We start from the raw sequence: 17,036 nt of genomic DNA on the forward strand, positions 1-17,036 counted from the left end.
TGTCTCTCAGCCTACTGTAGTGCTACACAGGCCAGCAGACATGGAGACTAATAGCAAAGAAACACTACAAGCAGACTTTGATGTATTTGATATTTCTGAAGAGTTTGGATTTCTACTTGAAGAGCCACTGGTAGGTTTCACCCTTATCTTTTCTCTTCTAATGATGCAATGTTCTCATCTGAGACACATTTTGTTTTGCCATATACTGGATAAATCAAGGAGGTTTGAAACTGAAGGATAATATAACATTGACTATGCTGTATATGTTGTTTATCCTCACACACATACCTTAGCAGCAGCCTTAATTTAAACGTTTGTCCAGCTAGATAACAGTCTCTCTGGCCTAATTATGCTTGTTTTCTAGAAATATAACGAAGGACTACTTATCTGTTGTGAGCCTGTCTCTTTAAGTCTTTAAGTCTGCTACAGCATTTAATAGAATTAATTGAATCTAAGTTGTATAAGTCAACTGATAGAAACTATTGATACATATTTCTCAAATTGGATAGTTGTAGTTCTTTGGGTTTGATTTCTAAATGTAGCAAAATGTAACAGCATTAATCTCTGACGCTCATAAAAAAAATATTAGTCTAATATTGTTTCTGTTTATGGTATAGCCTATAGTTTCCATCTCCCCGCCCTTTTGGACCCTGTTTTCTGCTTGGCAGGGCGTTGCCTTGTTTATTATGGCCTCTTTTAAATTGCTTGCTGTTGCTGATTGATGACTCCAGTCATTTGTTGACATGCAGGTCAGGCACCATGGAAAACATGAGCTGATGATGTTACTGATTACACTCTACATGAAAATCCACCACGCAAAAAACAATCAAAACCCAATGAGCAAGTCATTTTATTCCTATTATTTTCTAGACTCACCTCCCAGACCATTATCAGGTGTGGCTGGACCTCGCAAATAATCTCATACATCTGATAGAATCACGTAAACTACGGGATCTGGTTGATAAGGTCAGAATGAGCAAAGCCTTCCAAGTACAAAAATACTGACAGGCCATACATGTAAATGTGTACAGGTGTATTTTTGAGAGACCTGATGATGATCACCATTCCCAATAAAAATAAATAGATTTAAACAGAAAATCTAATCACAATTCAGATGCCGGTCTTGAGTCCAGATCTTTTGAGTGACCATCGGGAGCTTAGGCTCGCTCACCTAGCACTAGGATTCATCAGCATGGGATATGTATGGCAGGAAGGACAACATGCACCTGCTGAGGTAAGACACACAAATGACAGACAGTAAAATGTTTACATTTCAATCAATAGTGCTCTAGCTGTTTGACCTACAAGTATAGTGCCCCATGCACACATAGAAGTATTTTTACTTTTTGTCCACTTGTCAACTGCATTTTTAGGTCACAGAAAATGGAGATTTTTTTAAAAAGTCCTTTAAGAGTGAACTTTCAGAAATTCAGCTTATGCATTTATATACGGACAAGGAAAAAGAAGACTTTGTAACACTTTATAACCAAACACTATTAAGCATCAGTAAGGTATTAGTTGATGCATAATTCATTCTTTATGAAACATTCAAAGGTGGATTTAGAGGAATTTTCTTAGCGTGGCATGAGGGTGTCATGGAAACCAAATGGGGTGGGACAATCAAAGCCATTTTTTTTTACACATATGCAGATGTTACATTCTGTAATATGATGATATATGGTTAAAATATATCAAATGCAGTAAGTATACACATGTTTCACATTTCCTTTAGCCCACACAATTAAACATTTCAATTACATAAAAAATGTGAGTTTTGATTTTATGTACTATACAGCCTATACTAAATAAGTATGTAACGAAACAAGTATAAAATCCAGAAAGCTACACAAAATGGGGTGGTTCATTTACAAACACGTCTAACTTATGTTTCACACTCCTTTACTCATTGGAAATAAGAAAATAGTTCCATGCTTAAATTTACACAAAATGCCAGAAATCTGCATGGTCATGGACACATTTTTCATGATAAACCTATATATGTATTTTTTTTTTTTTGCAATGACTCAGTGTGGGTGCAGCTTTTTGCTATGTCAGATTTATTCGGTCAGGTCATTTACAGGTGAAGCACATCTGTTAAACCGAGAGGGTTAATGACGCTTACCTTTGTTCCGTTGCCAGAGTGTATCAACCACCAATGTTGTCTGAAATGCCTTTGTTTGGTGTTGGAACAAAATGTGCTCTTGCATAATTATAGACATCGGTTGCTACTGACAACAACAAACACAGCCAGCCTGCAGTAGGTTTATTATTAAAATAAACAACACTGTTACATGCAAAACTAGGGTGACACTTGGAGTGGGACATACCACCCCATGCCACTGCTGAAAACATCCAACTCCTTTTAATTTTTTTTAATGCATTAGCTTATCTGGCTAAAGCTAGCTAGCTGACTACAGCTGACTACAAACTAAAGCGAAGATAAACTCAAGGAACAAACTAAAAATAAAGTAAAATATATATATAAAATAAAAAATGTTTTATTTTATATGCAGAAGTTTCAATATAAGTTAAAGTACTCTGTTGCTGTCTTAAACCCTCCTACAAACTCTGGTGCTGCTCACATTTCAGTTTTCTGCAAATATTTAGTGAGCAATATTTGCAGCTTCCATTAAATATTAGCATGTTGTATCATTTTGCTCTTTGTTTGTATCCTTTTCTGTTGTGAAGACAGATGAGATGTGTTTGATTCTTAAGGTCCTGGTGACCATGAGATTATTTTATAAATGCTTTGCAAGGTAGAGAGTGTCCTCATTTTAGATGAAATAACACACAATACTTAATTAACAACTATTAACTGCTTGAATTAACCATGAATTACTAAAGATTTAACGTTTATATCTATGTTTATAAATGGCATACGCAGGTGGATTAATGGTTCATAAATGACGAATAAACTATTAATGAATCCATTACTTGTGCTTAATAGTGTGTCGTTATTAGAAATTGACACAGTTTTATCTTGCTATTTCATAACACAAAAAATAAGCATTTGTTAACAAAACATAAACTAAAACTGATGGGAATGTCATCAATGTGGTAGATAGAGGCACATTTACATTTTGACTAATGGTGCTGCAGGGCTTAATTTGACCATGACTAAACCAAATTTATATTAAGCAGGAGGTGACATATTTCACAGCAAAAGTGAAACTTTTCACTAGCTAATGTTAAATAGAAAGTAGAAAGGGAAATCATCAGACAAATCAGCCTGGTCAAAACTGCTGGCGCGGCCAAAAGATAGTCACTACAATCCCTGAAATCTTAGTGAGCCTGCTGGATTGAAACTTCACTGTTATGGTTGTTTGATAGATACTTCCAAAGGCTCTGGCCCTGCCTTTTTGGCTGGTATCACGCAGACTTGGCCTTCCACCGATCCTGACATATGCAGATTCAGTTTTAGCCAACTGGAAGTTAAAGGATCCCACAGGGTAATCCTTTTTCTTATTTAATGCCAAAATATTAGGCAGTCTCGTTAAATGCAATAATAACCTCACAGTGAAATTCTAATAATTGCTACTTCTTTCTTTTACTTTCATTTCAGGGATATGAGAATTGGGTAAGTATCACTCTGGACTGTTATGTAATCTCATGTGTCATGTGGTTTTTACTCATTTGTTTGCTAAATATTATTTTTAAAAATAGGAACATGGACCTGATATTTTCCTTCCCTGGTGGTGACACTTGCAGGGGATTTTTTATTGTGTCACTGCTGGTTGAGATGGCGGCTTCACCCGGCATAATGGTTAGTATTACTTCTTTTGAAGTCTTTCTGAACATTAGCTTGGTGTTTTCAATTTCTCTATTCCCTGGTCCACAAACTGTGTGTGCTTTTGCCACTTGTAACTTGGTAATGCTGTTTAAACCTTTGACTTTAACCAGGGGGCGCTGGAGGTGATGCGCGCCATTAAAGTCTCTGACCTCACTGGGATAAAAAATGGCCTCATCAAAGTAACTCAGTCTTTAAAGAAGATGAAGGAAAAATTCAAATTTATGCACAGTAAGTTTGAATTAAGGCTTGCTCACATGAATTTAATCACTTTACATGCTGTGCTCTTTTATGAAGACAGAGAAATTCAAGGTAATTAGACAACTGAATCTGTGCTATTTCCAGATCACGTGGAGCCAGCTGCATTTCATGGAAAATTGAGAATTTTTGTCTCAGGGTGAGTTTAGCACTGCTACAGTGTTCTCCAAACTAAGGTTTTCAAGGTTTCAGTATTTCTCTCATGCAGATTTATCTCAGTAAAAGTTATCTTTTTATCTGTTTCTATTGGTGCACTTTATATTTTGTAGGATAACATCTGAAATCGTATCATACATATTTAAATTCATGTACATCTATTAAAAGGAGGTTTGCAGTATAGGTTTTTTGTTTGAATTGTTTTAGATGGAGAGACAACCCAATGCTTCCAAGGGGGGTGATGTATGAAGGTGTGAGCGATGAGCCTATTTTGTTATCAGGTGGGAGTGCTGCCCAGAGTTCAGCTATTCAATGCTTTGATGCTTTGCTGTGCATCCAGCATGAGGAAGAGACAGGTAAGCATGCATTGCCTTCAACCTTTGACCCCTTCAGATGGCTCTCGTGAATAAATCACATTTGTGCAGCCAGCTGATTGCTTTGAATGAGAATGTTTCCAGGATAGACAATTATTTTCATTCTTTCAAGGTCTCTTTTCTGTCCCTTTCACGGATTCTCTCAATCTAGGAGCGTTCCTGACACGCATGAGAGACTACATGCCTCCTGCCCACCGTCAGCTGATAGAAACGCTCTCCGTCTGTCCACCGCTGCGAGACTTCATCTTGTCCTGCTCCAACTCTGACCTCTGTCAGGCCTACAACTCTTGTGTCTCCGCACTGGTGGATTTACGAAACTATCACCTCAATACTGTGACCAAGTACGTCATTATTCCTGGTAACCACGCGCAATCTGTGGGCTGTCCATTCAGAGGTGTGGGTACTGCACTCAACACCACTGGGACTGGTGGATCCAACCTCATGGTCTTCCTTAAGAGTGTTCGTAACACCACTCAAAAGGCACTGATTTTAGAGAGACTATCATAGTCTAGAAACCTCAGTGTATTTCCTGGCACATATATACTGCTCCAAAAAAATTTAAGAAACATTTTTAACTCAGAGTATAGCATCAGGTGAATTAAATTTCTGGGATATTGATCTGGTCAGTTAAGTACCAGAGGGGGTTGTTAATGAGTTTCAGCTGCTTTTGTGTTAATGAAATTAACAGGTGCTTTAGAGGGGCAGCAATTTGACAACCCCCAAAACAGTAATGGTTTTACAGGTGCAGGACACTAACATTTTCCCCTCCTCATCTTCTCTGAATGTTTTTTTCTGTAGTTTTGCATTTGGCTAGGGTAAGAGCCACCACGTTACTGTTAGTACAAAACTTCCAGGACAGCACATCAATGCGAGCCATTGCCAGACGATTTGCTGTCTCTCCCAGCACAGTCTCAATTGCATGGAGGAGATTCCAGGAGACATACAGTTACTTTAGGAGACTTGGACAGAGTTGTAGAAGGTGATATATATATGCCTGATATATGTCCTTTGTGCAAGGAACAGGATGAGCACTCCCATATCAAAATGACCTGCAGTAGGCCACTGGTGGGAATGGTGCTGCCCTGTGCTTTTCAGTAGGTTAGCCCTAAGATCATGTGACAGAGGTGAAAGGGCCTAGAGATGCAATACTGCCTGTAACATTGTTCAGCATGACCAGTTTAGTGGTGGATCATTTATGGTCTGGTGAGTCACATCCTTGCACACACAGACCTCCACAGGCTAGGCAACAGCATCATGACTGCCATTAGGTATTGGGATAAAATCCTTTACCCACTGGCAGACCCTCCACTGTGGGTTATGGCTTTCTCCTGGTGCATGGCGATGCCTGGCCTCAGGGCGTGAAAGTATGCAGGTAGTAGCCAAAAACACAAAGCAAAAATGAAAATCAGCACAAAGACACTTCAAAACGATCGCCATAGTGATTCTACTGTAGAAACCTGAACAGGTAGAAACGGAGGCTGCTGCCTGACTTCTTATCAGTTTGTTAACTGTTGAAATTCAGGGTCACTGCTGGCCTGGGGTTGGCATTCGCTCAGCTTTCACTCTGGGTTCTTGGCTAGCTTAGTGTTAGCATTCTGTCTGGCTAGCCTAATGTTAGCTTGCTATCTGTGCACGTGCTTGCAAACAGCCGATGTTGCAGCATAAAGTATCTGTCTCTGGGAATTGGTTCTTGTCGTGATTCCCATCCCTATTACCCAGTCCATATCAGTTTTCTCTGTATTATTGCCTTTACCGTACAAAAGAGGTAAAGATACTACAATAATACAGCGCCTTGAGGCAACTGTTGTTGTGATTTGGCACTATATAAATAAAACTGATTTGAAGATCGGTTTAAATATCCAGGATTTTTGAACAGTGTAAAAATATGTATTATAACTAAAACTTTTTCATACGCAACACTCTAAATGTAGTTCTAAATCACAAAAAATATCACCATCATTCAAATCAGCCAGATCTTTTCATCCGTATTGAATTTTCCAAGCACTTACCCTGACATTAGTAAATCTTCAAGTAAACTTTAATTTTTTTAGATAAATGATTATTGGGTTTTCACTCTTTGATGGTGTCATGGATGATTTCTAGCACGAATACGTCACTACATTAACAAAGTATTCTGTTTGAAAACTGTACCTCTTTACTTTAATACTACTATCAACAATTTTTTTAATACATTTTCTCGTGGAGAATTGCATGACAAACTTGAGCTATGTTTACACCTATCACATACACACAAAAAGCTCCCTGAGTATTAACACACAGTTTTGGAAGTAAACCTGTTTCTAAGAAATGGGTTTCTCCATAGGTCACAGGACAAAAACAAACTAATGACATATAGTTAGGGAATCCAGCAGCACACATTTTCAACTTTTCCTCCAATGACCTTCCGTGTCTGCCTGAAGACCTAGCTTGTTTTGGCTTCACAGGTGTCACAGTGTGGAGTGGTGAAAGTAAAAAAAATATGAACTTTTACCACAATGCTCTTGTAAGCTTACAGAGTAGTGCAAACTAGTGGAAATAATTATTTCCAATGACTGGTACCATTGTTACATCATGTTTGTGGCAACTAAAAGCTTTTAAACCTACTAATCAAAGCACACTTTATGTTTATATAATCCTTTACATAATCAAGTAAAACAGACTATGAAACAGAGAGGCACTAAGTGTGGTGATTGTTTTATTTTCAAGTGTAATTGTGCTTGTATGCATTTGAACCCTAATATTGTTTTGTTTGTTTCTTGTTGTTTTAGCTCAACTGAATAGTTGCTGAGGCCTTATGATGGTCAAACTCTCTTATACAGAATTGCAAGGTGGAGGGGGTAGTTGTTGAATAAGTGTGTTTCCTCCATTCTCTACTCCCTTTTTCATTAATGAAACCCTCAGTGTTGCTTTATATGGTCACTCTATCAAATTATATGGTCAAAAAGTTAGGTCTATAGAGTATAGAGACTGGTTGATGACTTCTCCCACCAGGGGCGATTTTAGCCCATTTTTTGAATCAAAGCACCCCCAAAGATTTCTTACTTTTTTGACAATATTTACTGTTTGTGTGACACACTACTAAAAATATAAAAAGCATTCAGTACTTGTTTGAGACATAACATTTTAACAACAAAAGTATAGATAAAGTAAACAGTAGCTTACTGTTGTTGCCACTGTCCTGTTTGAAATGGAATGAGAGAAGTTGGTTATTTTGTCATATGTGCATGTGCCAAGATTAAACCCAGGAACAACATTCAGGTAAAAGTGTAAGATCAAATGATCCGTCAATCAAGAATAATGTTGAATCAGTGTTTCAATATTTATATCTTTTATTAGATGTTCATGTGGTTTGGTTATTTGCCTTTTGGTTGAAAGTAAACTGAGAGAGGACTTTTTTTTTTATTAGTGATCTTAATAGTATTTGTTTTTTCATATTAATGTAATTTTTTTCATCTAATTGAATACAATCTATTTGTGTATGATTGTCAGTCCAAAGAGGGAGAGAGGAAAGAGGGGAAAGTGAGGAGAAAGTACAAGGTCAGGAAGAACCAGGTAAAAAAACAGACAGGGAATATTGACAGGCAAAACAGAAACAGTTAAATTGCTTGATAGAGTTGATCACCAAAAAAGTGATAGACAGATTTGCCAACCTCAAGGTGAGGCGACATAGGTTAAAATAAAATAAAAAATCTGCAGAGCCATAGTAGTATCTGCAGTAAAGATCTTTTCATAGATTGTACCACAGGCAAAGTTGCCTCCATTTTTATAATTTTATTTATCAATATTTTGTACATTCGTACATTTCAAGGACTCTATTTTTGGAGTGTATTTTTATATATCTGTATTGTATTATACACACACATTAAAAGTGAGTCTCTGTCCAAAAAATGCACTCGGTTTACTTCTTACTCACTATGATCATCATTCATCCTTTTCCCCCAGTAATTAAGGTTAGGATATGTATTTTTTTTTTTTTTATTTCAATCCATTCTTCGTTTGCAGCATTTAAATAACCTTTATCTGATTTGATGGTTTTGTTACTGACTTTTAAAATAGTGTTTTGCTTTTCTTTCCCAAATATGGGGATTAAATTGTGTTAAAATGTACAAAACAGTGATGTCATGTTTTGTGACGAGGACCCAGGCACAGAAAGACTTGGTGAATTTAAGAATCTTATGATTTAATAAATAAATTTGCAGACTTACTCAGAGATGGTAAAATTATGACTGATAACGGAGACGAAGACAACAGACGATGAGGACAGGGAGGAACAGGGGTTTAAATGCACCAAGGAGACAGTCAGAGGGAACTCGGGACAACTGGAGACATTTAAGGATGCAGGGACTGACAGACACAGGGAAGATGTCTCATCGTGACGAGTAAAGTTTATCTTGCCTGGCTGGGCAGCTCTTTGGGTGTTCAGCACCCCCAAAGCTCTGATCCTAGAATCGCCCCTGTCTCCCACTTCAACCACTGGTCAGCTGGTTTGTTTGTAGTTGCGGGAGGGTCCTGGCAGTGGCTTGGTAAAATTGTTTGCAATGAGATATTCCATGCAGCACTGAAAATGATTGAAAACCTGCAATTCCTTGGGTTACTAAAAATTACTGTGTTTGCCTGTTATTTGCATGGAAGACATTGACCTTTCAGCAAAGACTTGGAAGCTACTTGCTAAACAGTAGTGAAACAGTGAACCCAAACCAGAAGAGACCTTTACCTTCAAAGTGAAGTTTGAGTCTTTTGAAACATGTTGGTTTTAGCAGAAAATCGCAACTTGTACTTAGAGGGTGAAAATCCTCTGTATCTGGTTTGCATCACAGTTTTTCAGGTTTCACTGCCATTTGGTGGGTAGTCAGCAAGTGTTTACAGACAAGTCGACCTCTTGGAGCAAACTGTGGGCAACCATGGCTAAGAACCAAAGCAATGGCGATGAGGGTTTTAACTCAGAAACCTCTGGCAGCCTCTTGCCAACTGGTTAGGGGAATACACATTTTTCCTAGCGACCGGAGGTTGCCAGGGGGTTGCCAACTGGTCTCTAGGCCTGTGTGAGTGAAGCCACAGAACGGTTAGGGCTAGGGTAACCATCTAACATTTAAAAGACATACAGTAAGAGAACACTGAATCACCTTCATTTGAAAATGTTTTAATTATGATGTAGAAACAGTAGAAAAATGCATAATATTGCACATAATCACTAAATTGCACTTTTCCAAGGTACAGATCTTTGCATGGAGATTGTTGACCTGAATAATGTAATCTACAGTGTAATCTAACAATGGGAGGCCAGTGTGAGTCTTCCTGACAATTCTTGTACAATTCCATTCAATTATTTACATGACAGCTGCTGTTATGAAGTGACTAGAGAAATTTAATAAATGCCTGCTTTATAAAAGCGTGCAAGTTTAGTGTCATTGCTACATCATCGGTGTTTTATTTCTGTTTTTTTCCCCTAGTTGACCAAAGCTGGTGGACACAAGTCTTTTCTGCTGTAAGATTGCTACCATTACTTCTTTAGCACTGTATATAGCCCTTCTGCTCTTGCTGCAAGTTCAGTGCACAGTTGTTTGTGTGGGTTGGCGGACATGTGTTTGGCGTTCAAAAGTTTTTTTTTTCCCATTTTACTAAATTGATGAGGATAAATAAATGTTACAAAACAACAGTTGGATTGTTAAAGTAGCTAACTGGACATGAGACAAGTGGCTTAAAATGTATTTGTTTCAAGATTTCACATCTTTGCTGTGACTGAGAGCCAAGACAAACTCTTGGACTCAAGAGAAATGTCAAAATAGCTTTTACTTTCTGTCTGAACTGTTAAACAAAACAAGCCAATAAAGAAATACTCAAAATAAAAAGCAAACAGTGTTATCATAGAAAATACTCTGCCATACAAGTAGTCAAAACATTATATATGCTGTTTAAAAAAATCTAACCCAGAATACTGTATTTTTTATCTATTGTACCTGCTTCAAGAGGAGCGGCCCAAACATACATATTTTTAAAAATTCATTTCACAGTACTTTGCTATAAAGATGAAGATATTCCAAAGTATACACTCTGAATATTTCGTGTCACTCCAAGAACAGAAAATGACAGAATGACTAAAGCAAAGATGGTCAGTTGCACCATAAGCTTAATAAAAAGCTACAAAAGAGAGAAAGAGATAAAGGTGTTACAATAAGAGGAAGGACAAGGAGGAGTTATTAGCAAAGGCAAGGAGATGTTCTGTCAGACAAACAAATTACACAGTATGCTAACAGATAAGGAGGAACAGGAGGGGATAGTAGGGGTTATAAGAACAGCGCTGACATAAAGTCATATAGCGTTTCAGTCTTTTACACATGCTTCTCTCAAAAGTCAAATGTTTGTGCTTTCAGGAAGTGGGGGTGGGGGATGGGGGGCTGATGTCCGTTTAAAGATTAGAGCTTCACCCATTAAAAGACCCTCCACATGGCTCCTCCTCTTGTTGCCAAGCAATATACTCTAAGGGGAAAAGACCAAAGTGCATTGCATTCATTGGAAGGTGAAACAAAGAGATTTCAATATAAAGTGAGAGGTGCATTGAGCCAGTACGTGAATAACGGCCATTTTTACACAGATTTTAAAAATATATGCGCAAAAATGTATGTCAAAGCTCACCTAGTTTTTGCAGATGTGTGTCGATCCTGTCCAGCAAACATGCCAGAAAAGGTAAGACTGAATCTAAAATGTTTTTATTTTTTATTTTTTTGGTCTTAAGTCCCCAGGTGACATGGTGTGGAATCTCAACACAGAACCTTAAATCACGTGGTTTCCATTCCCATGTGTTGATTACCCCATCTGAATATTCCTTCAGCAATTTTGAGAATAACAGGGGTATTAACGTGCCCAAGAAAATGGTCGTTTCCAAAGGCTTCAGGTTTTATTTAGAGGAACCATAGTTTCCATCGAGCATGCTTTTTGGATTCTGTCTTCGACTTGCGTTTCGGAGTAGATGTGAAAACTTCATTGGAGTAAGGCAGAGCAGGGCACTGTTGGCTGTCCAGGGGACAAAGTCTCTTCATCAGAGGCTGTAGCTTGTCCTCCTGCAGCTTAAAGTCCAGCTCGACACTGTAACACAAGCATATCAGGTAGAATTACGAAATATTTCAGTTTATTTATTGTAATTCTTCACTTAAAGTAATGCTGGAAAAAATCATCTGTTCCATTTAAAAAGTTAGTGGTCTGTAAGTTGTGTGGCTATAATATTTATGACTCAGGTTTTGACTTATTTTTTTATGTTAGTAATCCATAAAAATCCACGGCCAGATGGAGGCAGGGAGGGAGGCCGAGGTTCAAATGCACTGACAGACACCCTGGCAGCACATATTAGTTGCGGCACATATCCATATTTCTGAGACGACTCTGAGTAATAGAGTTCCTCTACTTCATCTTTGCATTTTTTAATGCATACAGTCAAAGGGCTTTTAGATTATATTGGAATGAATAGATTATATTGGAATAATAAAAAAAAAAGAGACGGAATGTGGGTTGCTCCTGACATCAGACTTTCACATCCGCAAGTGTAATCCCAGGCCGGTCATCGTCTGATTTCGTTCCGACACCATAGTTCAACCCTCTCTCTGATTAAATCTCTCAGGCCTGAGAGGAATGTGGGGATTAATCCCATCCAAATGAAACCACTGAGAGGCCAAGCAGACCCTGATTAACTGCATGTATTCAAGCAGGAGATAAATGCACCATTATACGCCATCTCCTTTCACTTCATTGCTATTGATTTGTAGAGGGCATGTATTTATTCTTAGGGCATGCGATAAATTCTGAAGGCATCATAGTTAAAATCAAAGATAATTAATCTCTGTACCTGCGACAGTGATACTCTGCAGCAACCCTTACCTGGTAATCGAATGTTAAATTGCTTTTTGGTTTGGAGTTTCTTTTTTTATTCATCCTCATTTTCTTTTATCGCTAAAATTGCTCAACACGCTGCTTTTAAAAGACTCAGGGAATACTACGACTTACAAAGCTCATTCATGTCAAAGTAAAGAGGATTATTGGGTGAGAGAACTAGAGCTGCCAAAGGAGATGACATCCGACAAGTCAAGGTCAAACATGAGGTCCATTCCTTGTCTGCATGCAGAGAAACTGACGGTAAGGTGCAAAGCCTGGCCCAATTTGGTAAGCGCTTTGATGGGCAGTGTAATTAGTTGCCTAAAGGATATGCTCTACTCATATTGACATAATGAATCCTGGGAACTGTCCTTACCCTTAAGATAAGTGTCAGTTATGAACAGTGCTCTATTAAAGCCTTCAGGGGGAGAAACTGGATGGATGTCTGGATAGTAGTTTGGCAGGTCTGAACTTCCAATGAATCAATATGTTAAATTTAATGAAAAGCAAGCAATAAGGAGTTTCTAAAATCTAACATCATTATTAATACCAAAAATATATTTTTAAGCATGTGCTCTCTTAGTTGCACTTTTTCTTATTTCCACTGGAAACGAAAGCTAGCAATTGCAGGTCTCCAAAATACTGAGTCCCTCACAAAGGGAAGACTATCCTCTATCTTTCTAAAACTGCTGCTTCTAGCAGTATGCGATGAGCATCTCTTATTTATATCATCCATTGTTTCGTTTCCTCTCTGTTATCTCTATTTGTATCTTTTGTTTTATGTTAAAAACTTTTACAAGTGCTGTTTAAATAATGTTGACTTGACAGAAAGCAGAGCAGAACAGCGAAACACAGAATCGCCTCAGAAATTATTAAACAATTAATCACTTGGCAGATCACTACAATTACTGCACGCTGTGGACAAATGCCTCTATGGGAAGCCAGAGGCAGCGCCGTACGATGCGGGTGGCACTGGGGAGCAGGTGCTTCAGCAAACAAAAAGCCCTATATCTAAGATCATCTCTGTACACAACAGATTGAAGCGGCTGGAGACAGGGAAGCTTTTCTAGGGCATTCACCAAAGCAGATTAATCATCTCTTTAGCTATGCAGTGTGAGTAGCTGTTGCTCTGATCAGTGGCGAGCAGTTTGTTTGTCTGCGGTCGTGGTGTGCTGAGCACCATTCAATGATTGTTGCTCCTGGGAGGGATACTGCAGCCGTGAGATGTCTTTTTAGCATAGCACAGTCTATTCATTCAGCAGTGTACACCTGCTTGCTTCTATTCTCTGTTCTTTCTGCTGCTGGCACCTTTCAATGTAAAGTCATTTCCCCTCCTATGATTTCCCCTTCGGCCATTCACAGTTCAAACTCTCCACTTGACAAAATGAGCGGTTCAGGCCCAGCAGTGTAACATCCTCAGAACTGCATGATGGGGCATCATAGATAAATCACCAGAGAATGACAGTCATTTCCTCTGCTGACAGGCAACAGTTGAAGCAGAAACTAACTTCCCACAGGTTTACTACAGTAAATGACATGTAGAAAGTCTCTCCCTGTCATGTATATCGGAAATAAAAGCCTCTGCTGTTGTGCTACACTGTTTTCTGCTTCAAAGATGCATGGAAAAATAAAAAAAAAACAATCTAATTAATGAGCATAGAACAGGCAATCTTGACAATTGTTCAACAAAACAACCACAGCTCCGCTATCTCAGCATGGGACACAAGTGCTAATTAGCTCCTTGCGTCTCATCATATTGAACTGCAGTTGCTTTTTCCTGAACTTAACTGTTCTTCAAAGTCATTGTTAGTTCCAAATTGGAAACACTACATTATATACTTTTGTTTCAAATGCTGGGTCTTAGTCAACACAGCGGTGGCAGGAATAGAAGCTGTTAATGCTTTGATCTGAGCATGTTTTTTCTGATATGGGCTTCCTGCTGTAGTCTAGGTTGACTCAGTGGTAGGCCTCATATAATTTGCAACTGATGCTCTTGTAAATCCTCTTTGAACACACGCAGGTAAGTATAGCAAGAAAATATAAAGCGTTGAAGCTGTCTGCATCTCTGAGTTGAGTTATTTTTGTTGTGTAAAGGCTTCATGTTTTTGATTCTCTGTGGTATTTCCTTGAATGAAGAGTTAATAAAGAGGACAACAAAAGGCTATCTGAGCTAGCAAACCTGCTAACTGCTAGTAGCTAGGTATCCATTCATCTTCTTCCCTCTATCCAATTCAAGGTCACAGGAATGCTGGAACCTATCCCAGTGAAAGGCGGGGTACACCCTAAACAGGTCGCTACTGTAGTGCAGAGCTAACAGCCATTCACACTCACGTTCACAGGCTGCTAAAGTTGTGGGAGGAAGCCGGAATACCCAAAGAGAACAGAGACACAGGGAAGTCCACAGGCCCCAGCTGATTGGTGGATTCAAACTGAAGCCCTTCTTGCTATAAGGGAACATGCTAACCACTGCAACACTGTACTGCCCAAGCTACGATACCACACAGCTAATAAGCTATCATAGTGTCCTCCATTTTGGACCTGTTCAAAACATGCTGCTTTCCAAATTTCCAACGGTGCGATTGCTATAAAACAGACAAACACACACGTATAGATATACACACACAGAAAGAAATAATTAGTTGATATCCTGCCCTAATTTGTAAGTTTGCTCACTTACAAAGAAATGTACTACATTATGGTAGTTTGATTTTAATAAAGAGACAACCCTGTAATTGTTTTGTCTATAGACATAGCCTCTCTAGCGTTTCTTTACTTGCCATATATATATATATATATATATATATATATATATATATATATATATATATATATATATATATATATATATACGTACATACATACATACATACATACATATGCCATCTTTGTTGCAGTGATAAGTAAGATGCGGCATTATACAAAGAGTGGGAGAGCGAGAGCTGAAGCCTAGATAAGATGCACAGATTGACTACCTCATCTCAGCATCCACTAGAGTGGTTGAATTTATTGGATGCGTTGGATATGCTGGAGCACTCTGAGCTCAAGCATTTCAGCGGCTGATAATCCAGGTTTCACTTCCAGCACACAGTTACTAGTTGTCTAAATTTGAGGGGTAATTGGTCCCAACTTGCTGTTCTTGCCTGGTTTTAATTTTCCTCACTGTACCCAAGCCTTTCTTATCAAAGTGTCACATAGAGTAGTTTGTCCGGCATCGTGATTGCAGTTGTTTTAGCAGCAGATTAACTCAGCAGATTAAAAAACAGGGATGCTGTGATGGGATCATTCAGCCGTTTGAATAATGAGGTAGTTTGAGGAGACAAGGCAAAATACACTTGAAGGTAAAGAATAAAGGGATAAAGAAAACAATACTGTCTTTGAAAATTTGAGCTTTCCTGGTTAACAATAAATACTATTGCAGAATGACATAGTTCCCCAATACCTGCCTTCAAACTATAGTTCTGCACCAGAACTAACCAAGTTAGATTAACCAAAAAACAACAACAAACAAACTAAATGTAATGATATAGTGCACAGATGAAATGATAATCTTCCGTTTTACCGTCACTCTGCAGAGTGCATCATCATTGCAGCTTTATTACCATATACTGCTTGCTTTGGTTTACTGACAATAGGCTGAAGACAATGTTTTTGCCATTTAATTTTTCTTAGAGTTTGTTAATTAAGCCAAGTTGCTTCGCTGACATATAGAAATGCCACAACTTTGTCTTATCGAGATACCATCAGTGAACTAAAAAAGAGAAATTATGCTCTACAGTTCAAATTGCTCTTCTATGCAGAGGCCTTCCTGCTTCACACTTAGATACTCGGGCTGCATAATGGACCAAATTTTAATCTTGATCACGATTTTAGCTTCCCACAATTAAATGAGCATGATCAAGCGATATTTAAAATGCTGCTGCTCTGCCAATTAAAATGCAATGCAAAAGCAAATCAAGTTCTTCCTAAATCACTGCCTGACCATGTGTCTTTATGTGTCAGTCACAGGAGATCCCTTCACTGCGCAGCTTGAAGATTCCTGGACTAGCCTGGGAGACTAGTCTGTAGTTAAAATGAATGAAAAGGCCTGTCTAGTCGATAAAGAAACAAATCGACATACACACTGCAGTATAAAGGCTTTACCACAAGAGATCACCTGTAATACCATACATACACTCACATCTGTTCAGCTGGGTGCTAATGATAAAAAGTGAAGCCAGAATAATAATCATAATAACAAGCCCTCACTTGGCAGCAACTCAATGCAATTAGGCAAGTAGACACGATCAAGACAGCCTGCTTAAATTCAAACCGAGCATCAGAATCAGGAAGAAAGGTGATTTACGTGACTTTGAACATGCCACAGTTCTTGGTACCTGAATGGCTGGTCTGAGTATTTGAGAAACTGCTAATCTACTGGGACATTTCATCTTCGATGTTTACAGAGAATGGTCTAAAAAAGAAAAACTAGTTTGTCTAGTGAGAAACCCAAATACTTTAAGCTGATAGGAAGGCAACAGTAACAGCTTGTTCCAAGTTTTCAGCAAAACACCTCTGAATGCATCACTGAATTTGTCACATTGAACTTTGATAGGGTACAA

At 38.4% G+C, this 17,036-nt stretch overlaps 2 protein-coding genes across 6 annotated transcripts in view; one reads left to right on the forward strand and one right to left on the reverse strand.

Moving 5' to 3' along the window:
- Positions 1 to 17,036, forward strand: part of LOC101479436 (indoleamine 2,3-dioxygenase 2-like) — a 22,571-nt gene continuing 5,535 nt past the window's right edge. The window contains exons 1-10 of one of the 3 annotated variants that reach the window (XM_076891613.1): positions 1 to 130; positions 871 to 966; positions 1,115 to 1,234; positions 3,331 to 3,449; positions 3,563 to 3,577; positions 3,664 to 3,763; positions 3,901 to 4,018; positions 4,133 to 4,184; positions 4,409 to 4,557; positions 4,727 to 4,916. In XM_076891613.1, coding sequence (XP_076747728.1) covers positions 41 to 130; positions 871 to 966; positions 1,115 to 1,234; positions 3,331 to 3,449; positions 3,563 to 3,577; positions 3,664 to 3,763; positions 3,901 to 4,018; positions 4,133 to 4,184; positions 4,409 to 4,557; positions 4,727 to 4,916 — 1,049 coding nt within the window. In that variant the 5' untranslated portion in view covers positions 1 to 40. Of the gene's footprint in view, positions 131 to 870; positions 967 to 1,114; positions 1,235 to 3,330; positions 3,450 to 3,562; positions 3,578 to 3,663; positions 3,764 to 3,900; positions 4,019 to 4,132; positions 4,185 to 4,408; positions 4,558 to 4,726; positions 8,938 to 17,036 lie in introns of those variants that run through there. The other 2 variants (XM_004551527.4, XM_076891614.1) reach the window with 2 other exon arrangements.
- LOC101479720 (inhibitory synaptic factor 2A) overlaps positions 9,700 to 17,036 on the reverse strand; it is a 23,582-nt gene continuing 16,245 nt past the window's right edge. For 2 of the 3 annotated variants that reach the window (XR_013101357.1, XR_013101358.1), the window contains 2 exons: positions 11,209 to 11,658; positions 9,700 to 11,052 (listed from right to left, as the gene is read on the reverse strand). Coding sequence is in view for 1 of the 3 variants with exons in the window: in XM_076891612.1 (XP_076747727.1) it covers positions 11,475 to 11,658 (184 nt within the window). In the remaining 2 variants the exon portion in view is untranslated. Of the gene's footprint in view, positions 11,659 to 17,036 lie in introns of all 3 variants that reach the window. The other variant, XM_076891612.1, reaches the window with a different exon arrangement.

Source organism: Maylandia zebra, linkage group LG13 (assembly GCF_041146795.1).
Source record: "Maylandia zebra isolate NMK-2024a linkage group LG13, Mzebra_GT3a, whole genome shotgun sequence".
Classification (NCBI taxonomy): Eukaryota; Metazoa; Chordata; class Actinopteri; order Cichliformes; family Cichlidae; genus Maylandia; species Maylandia zebra.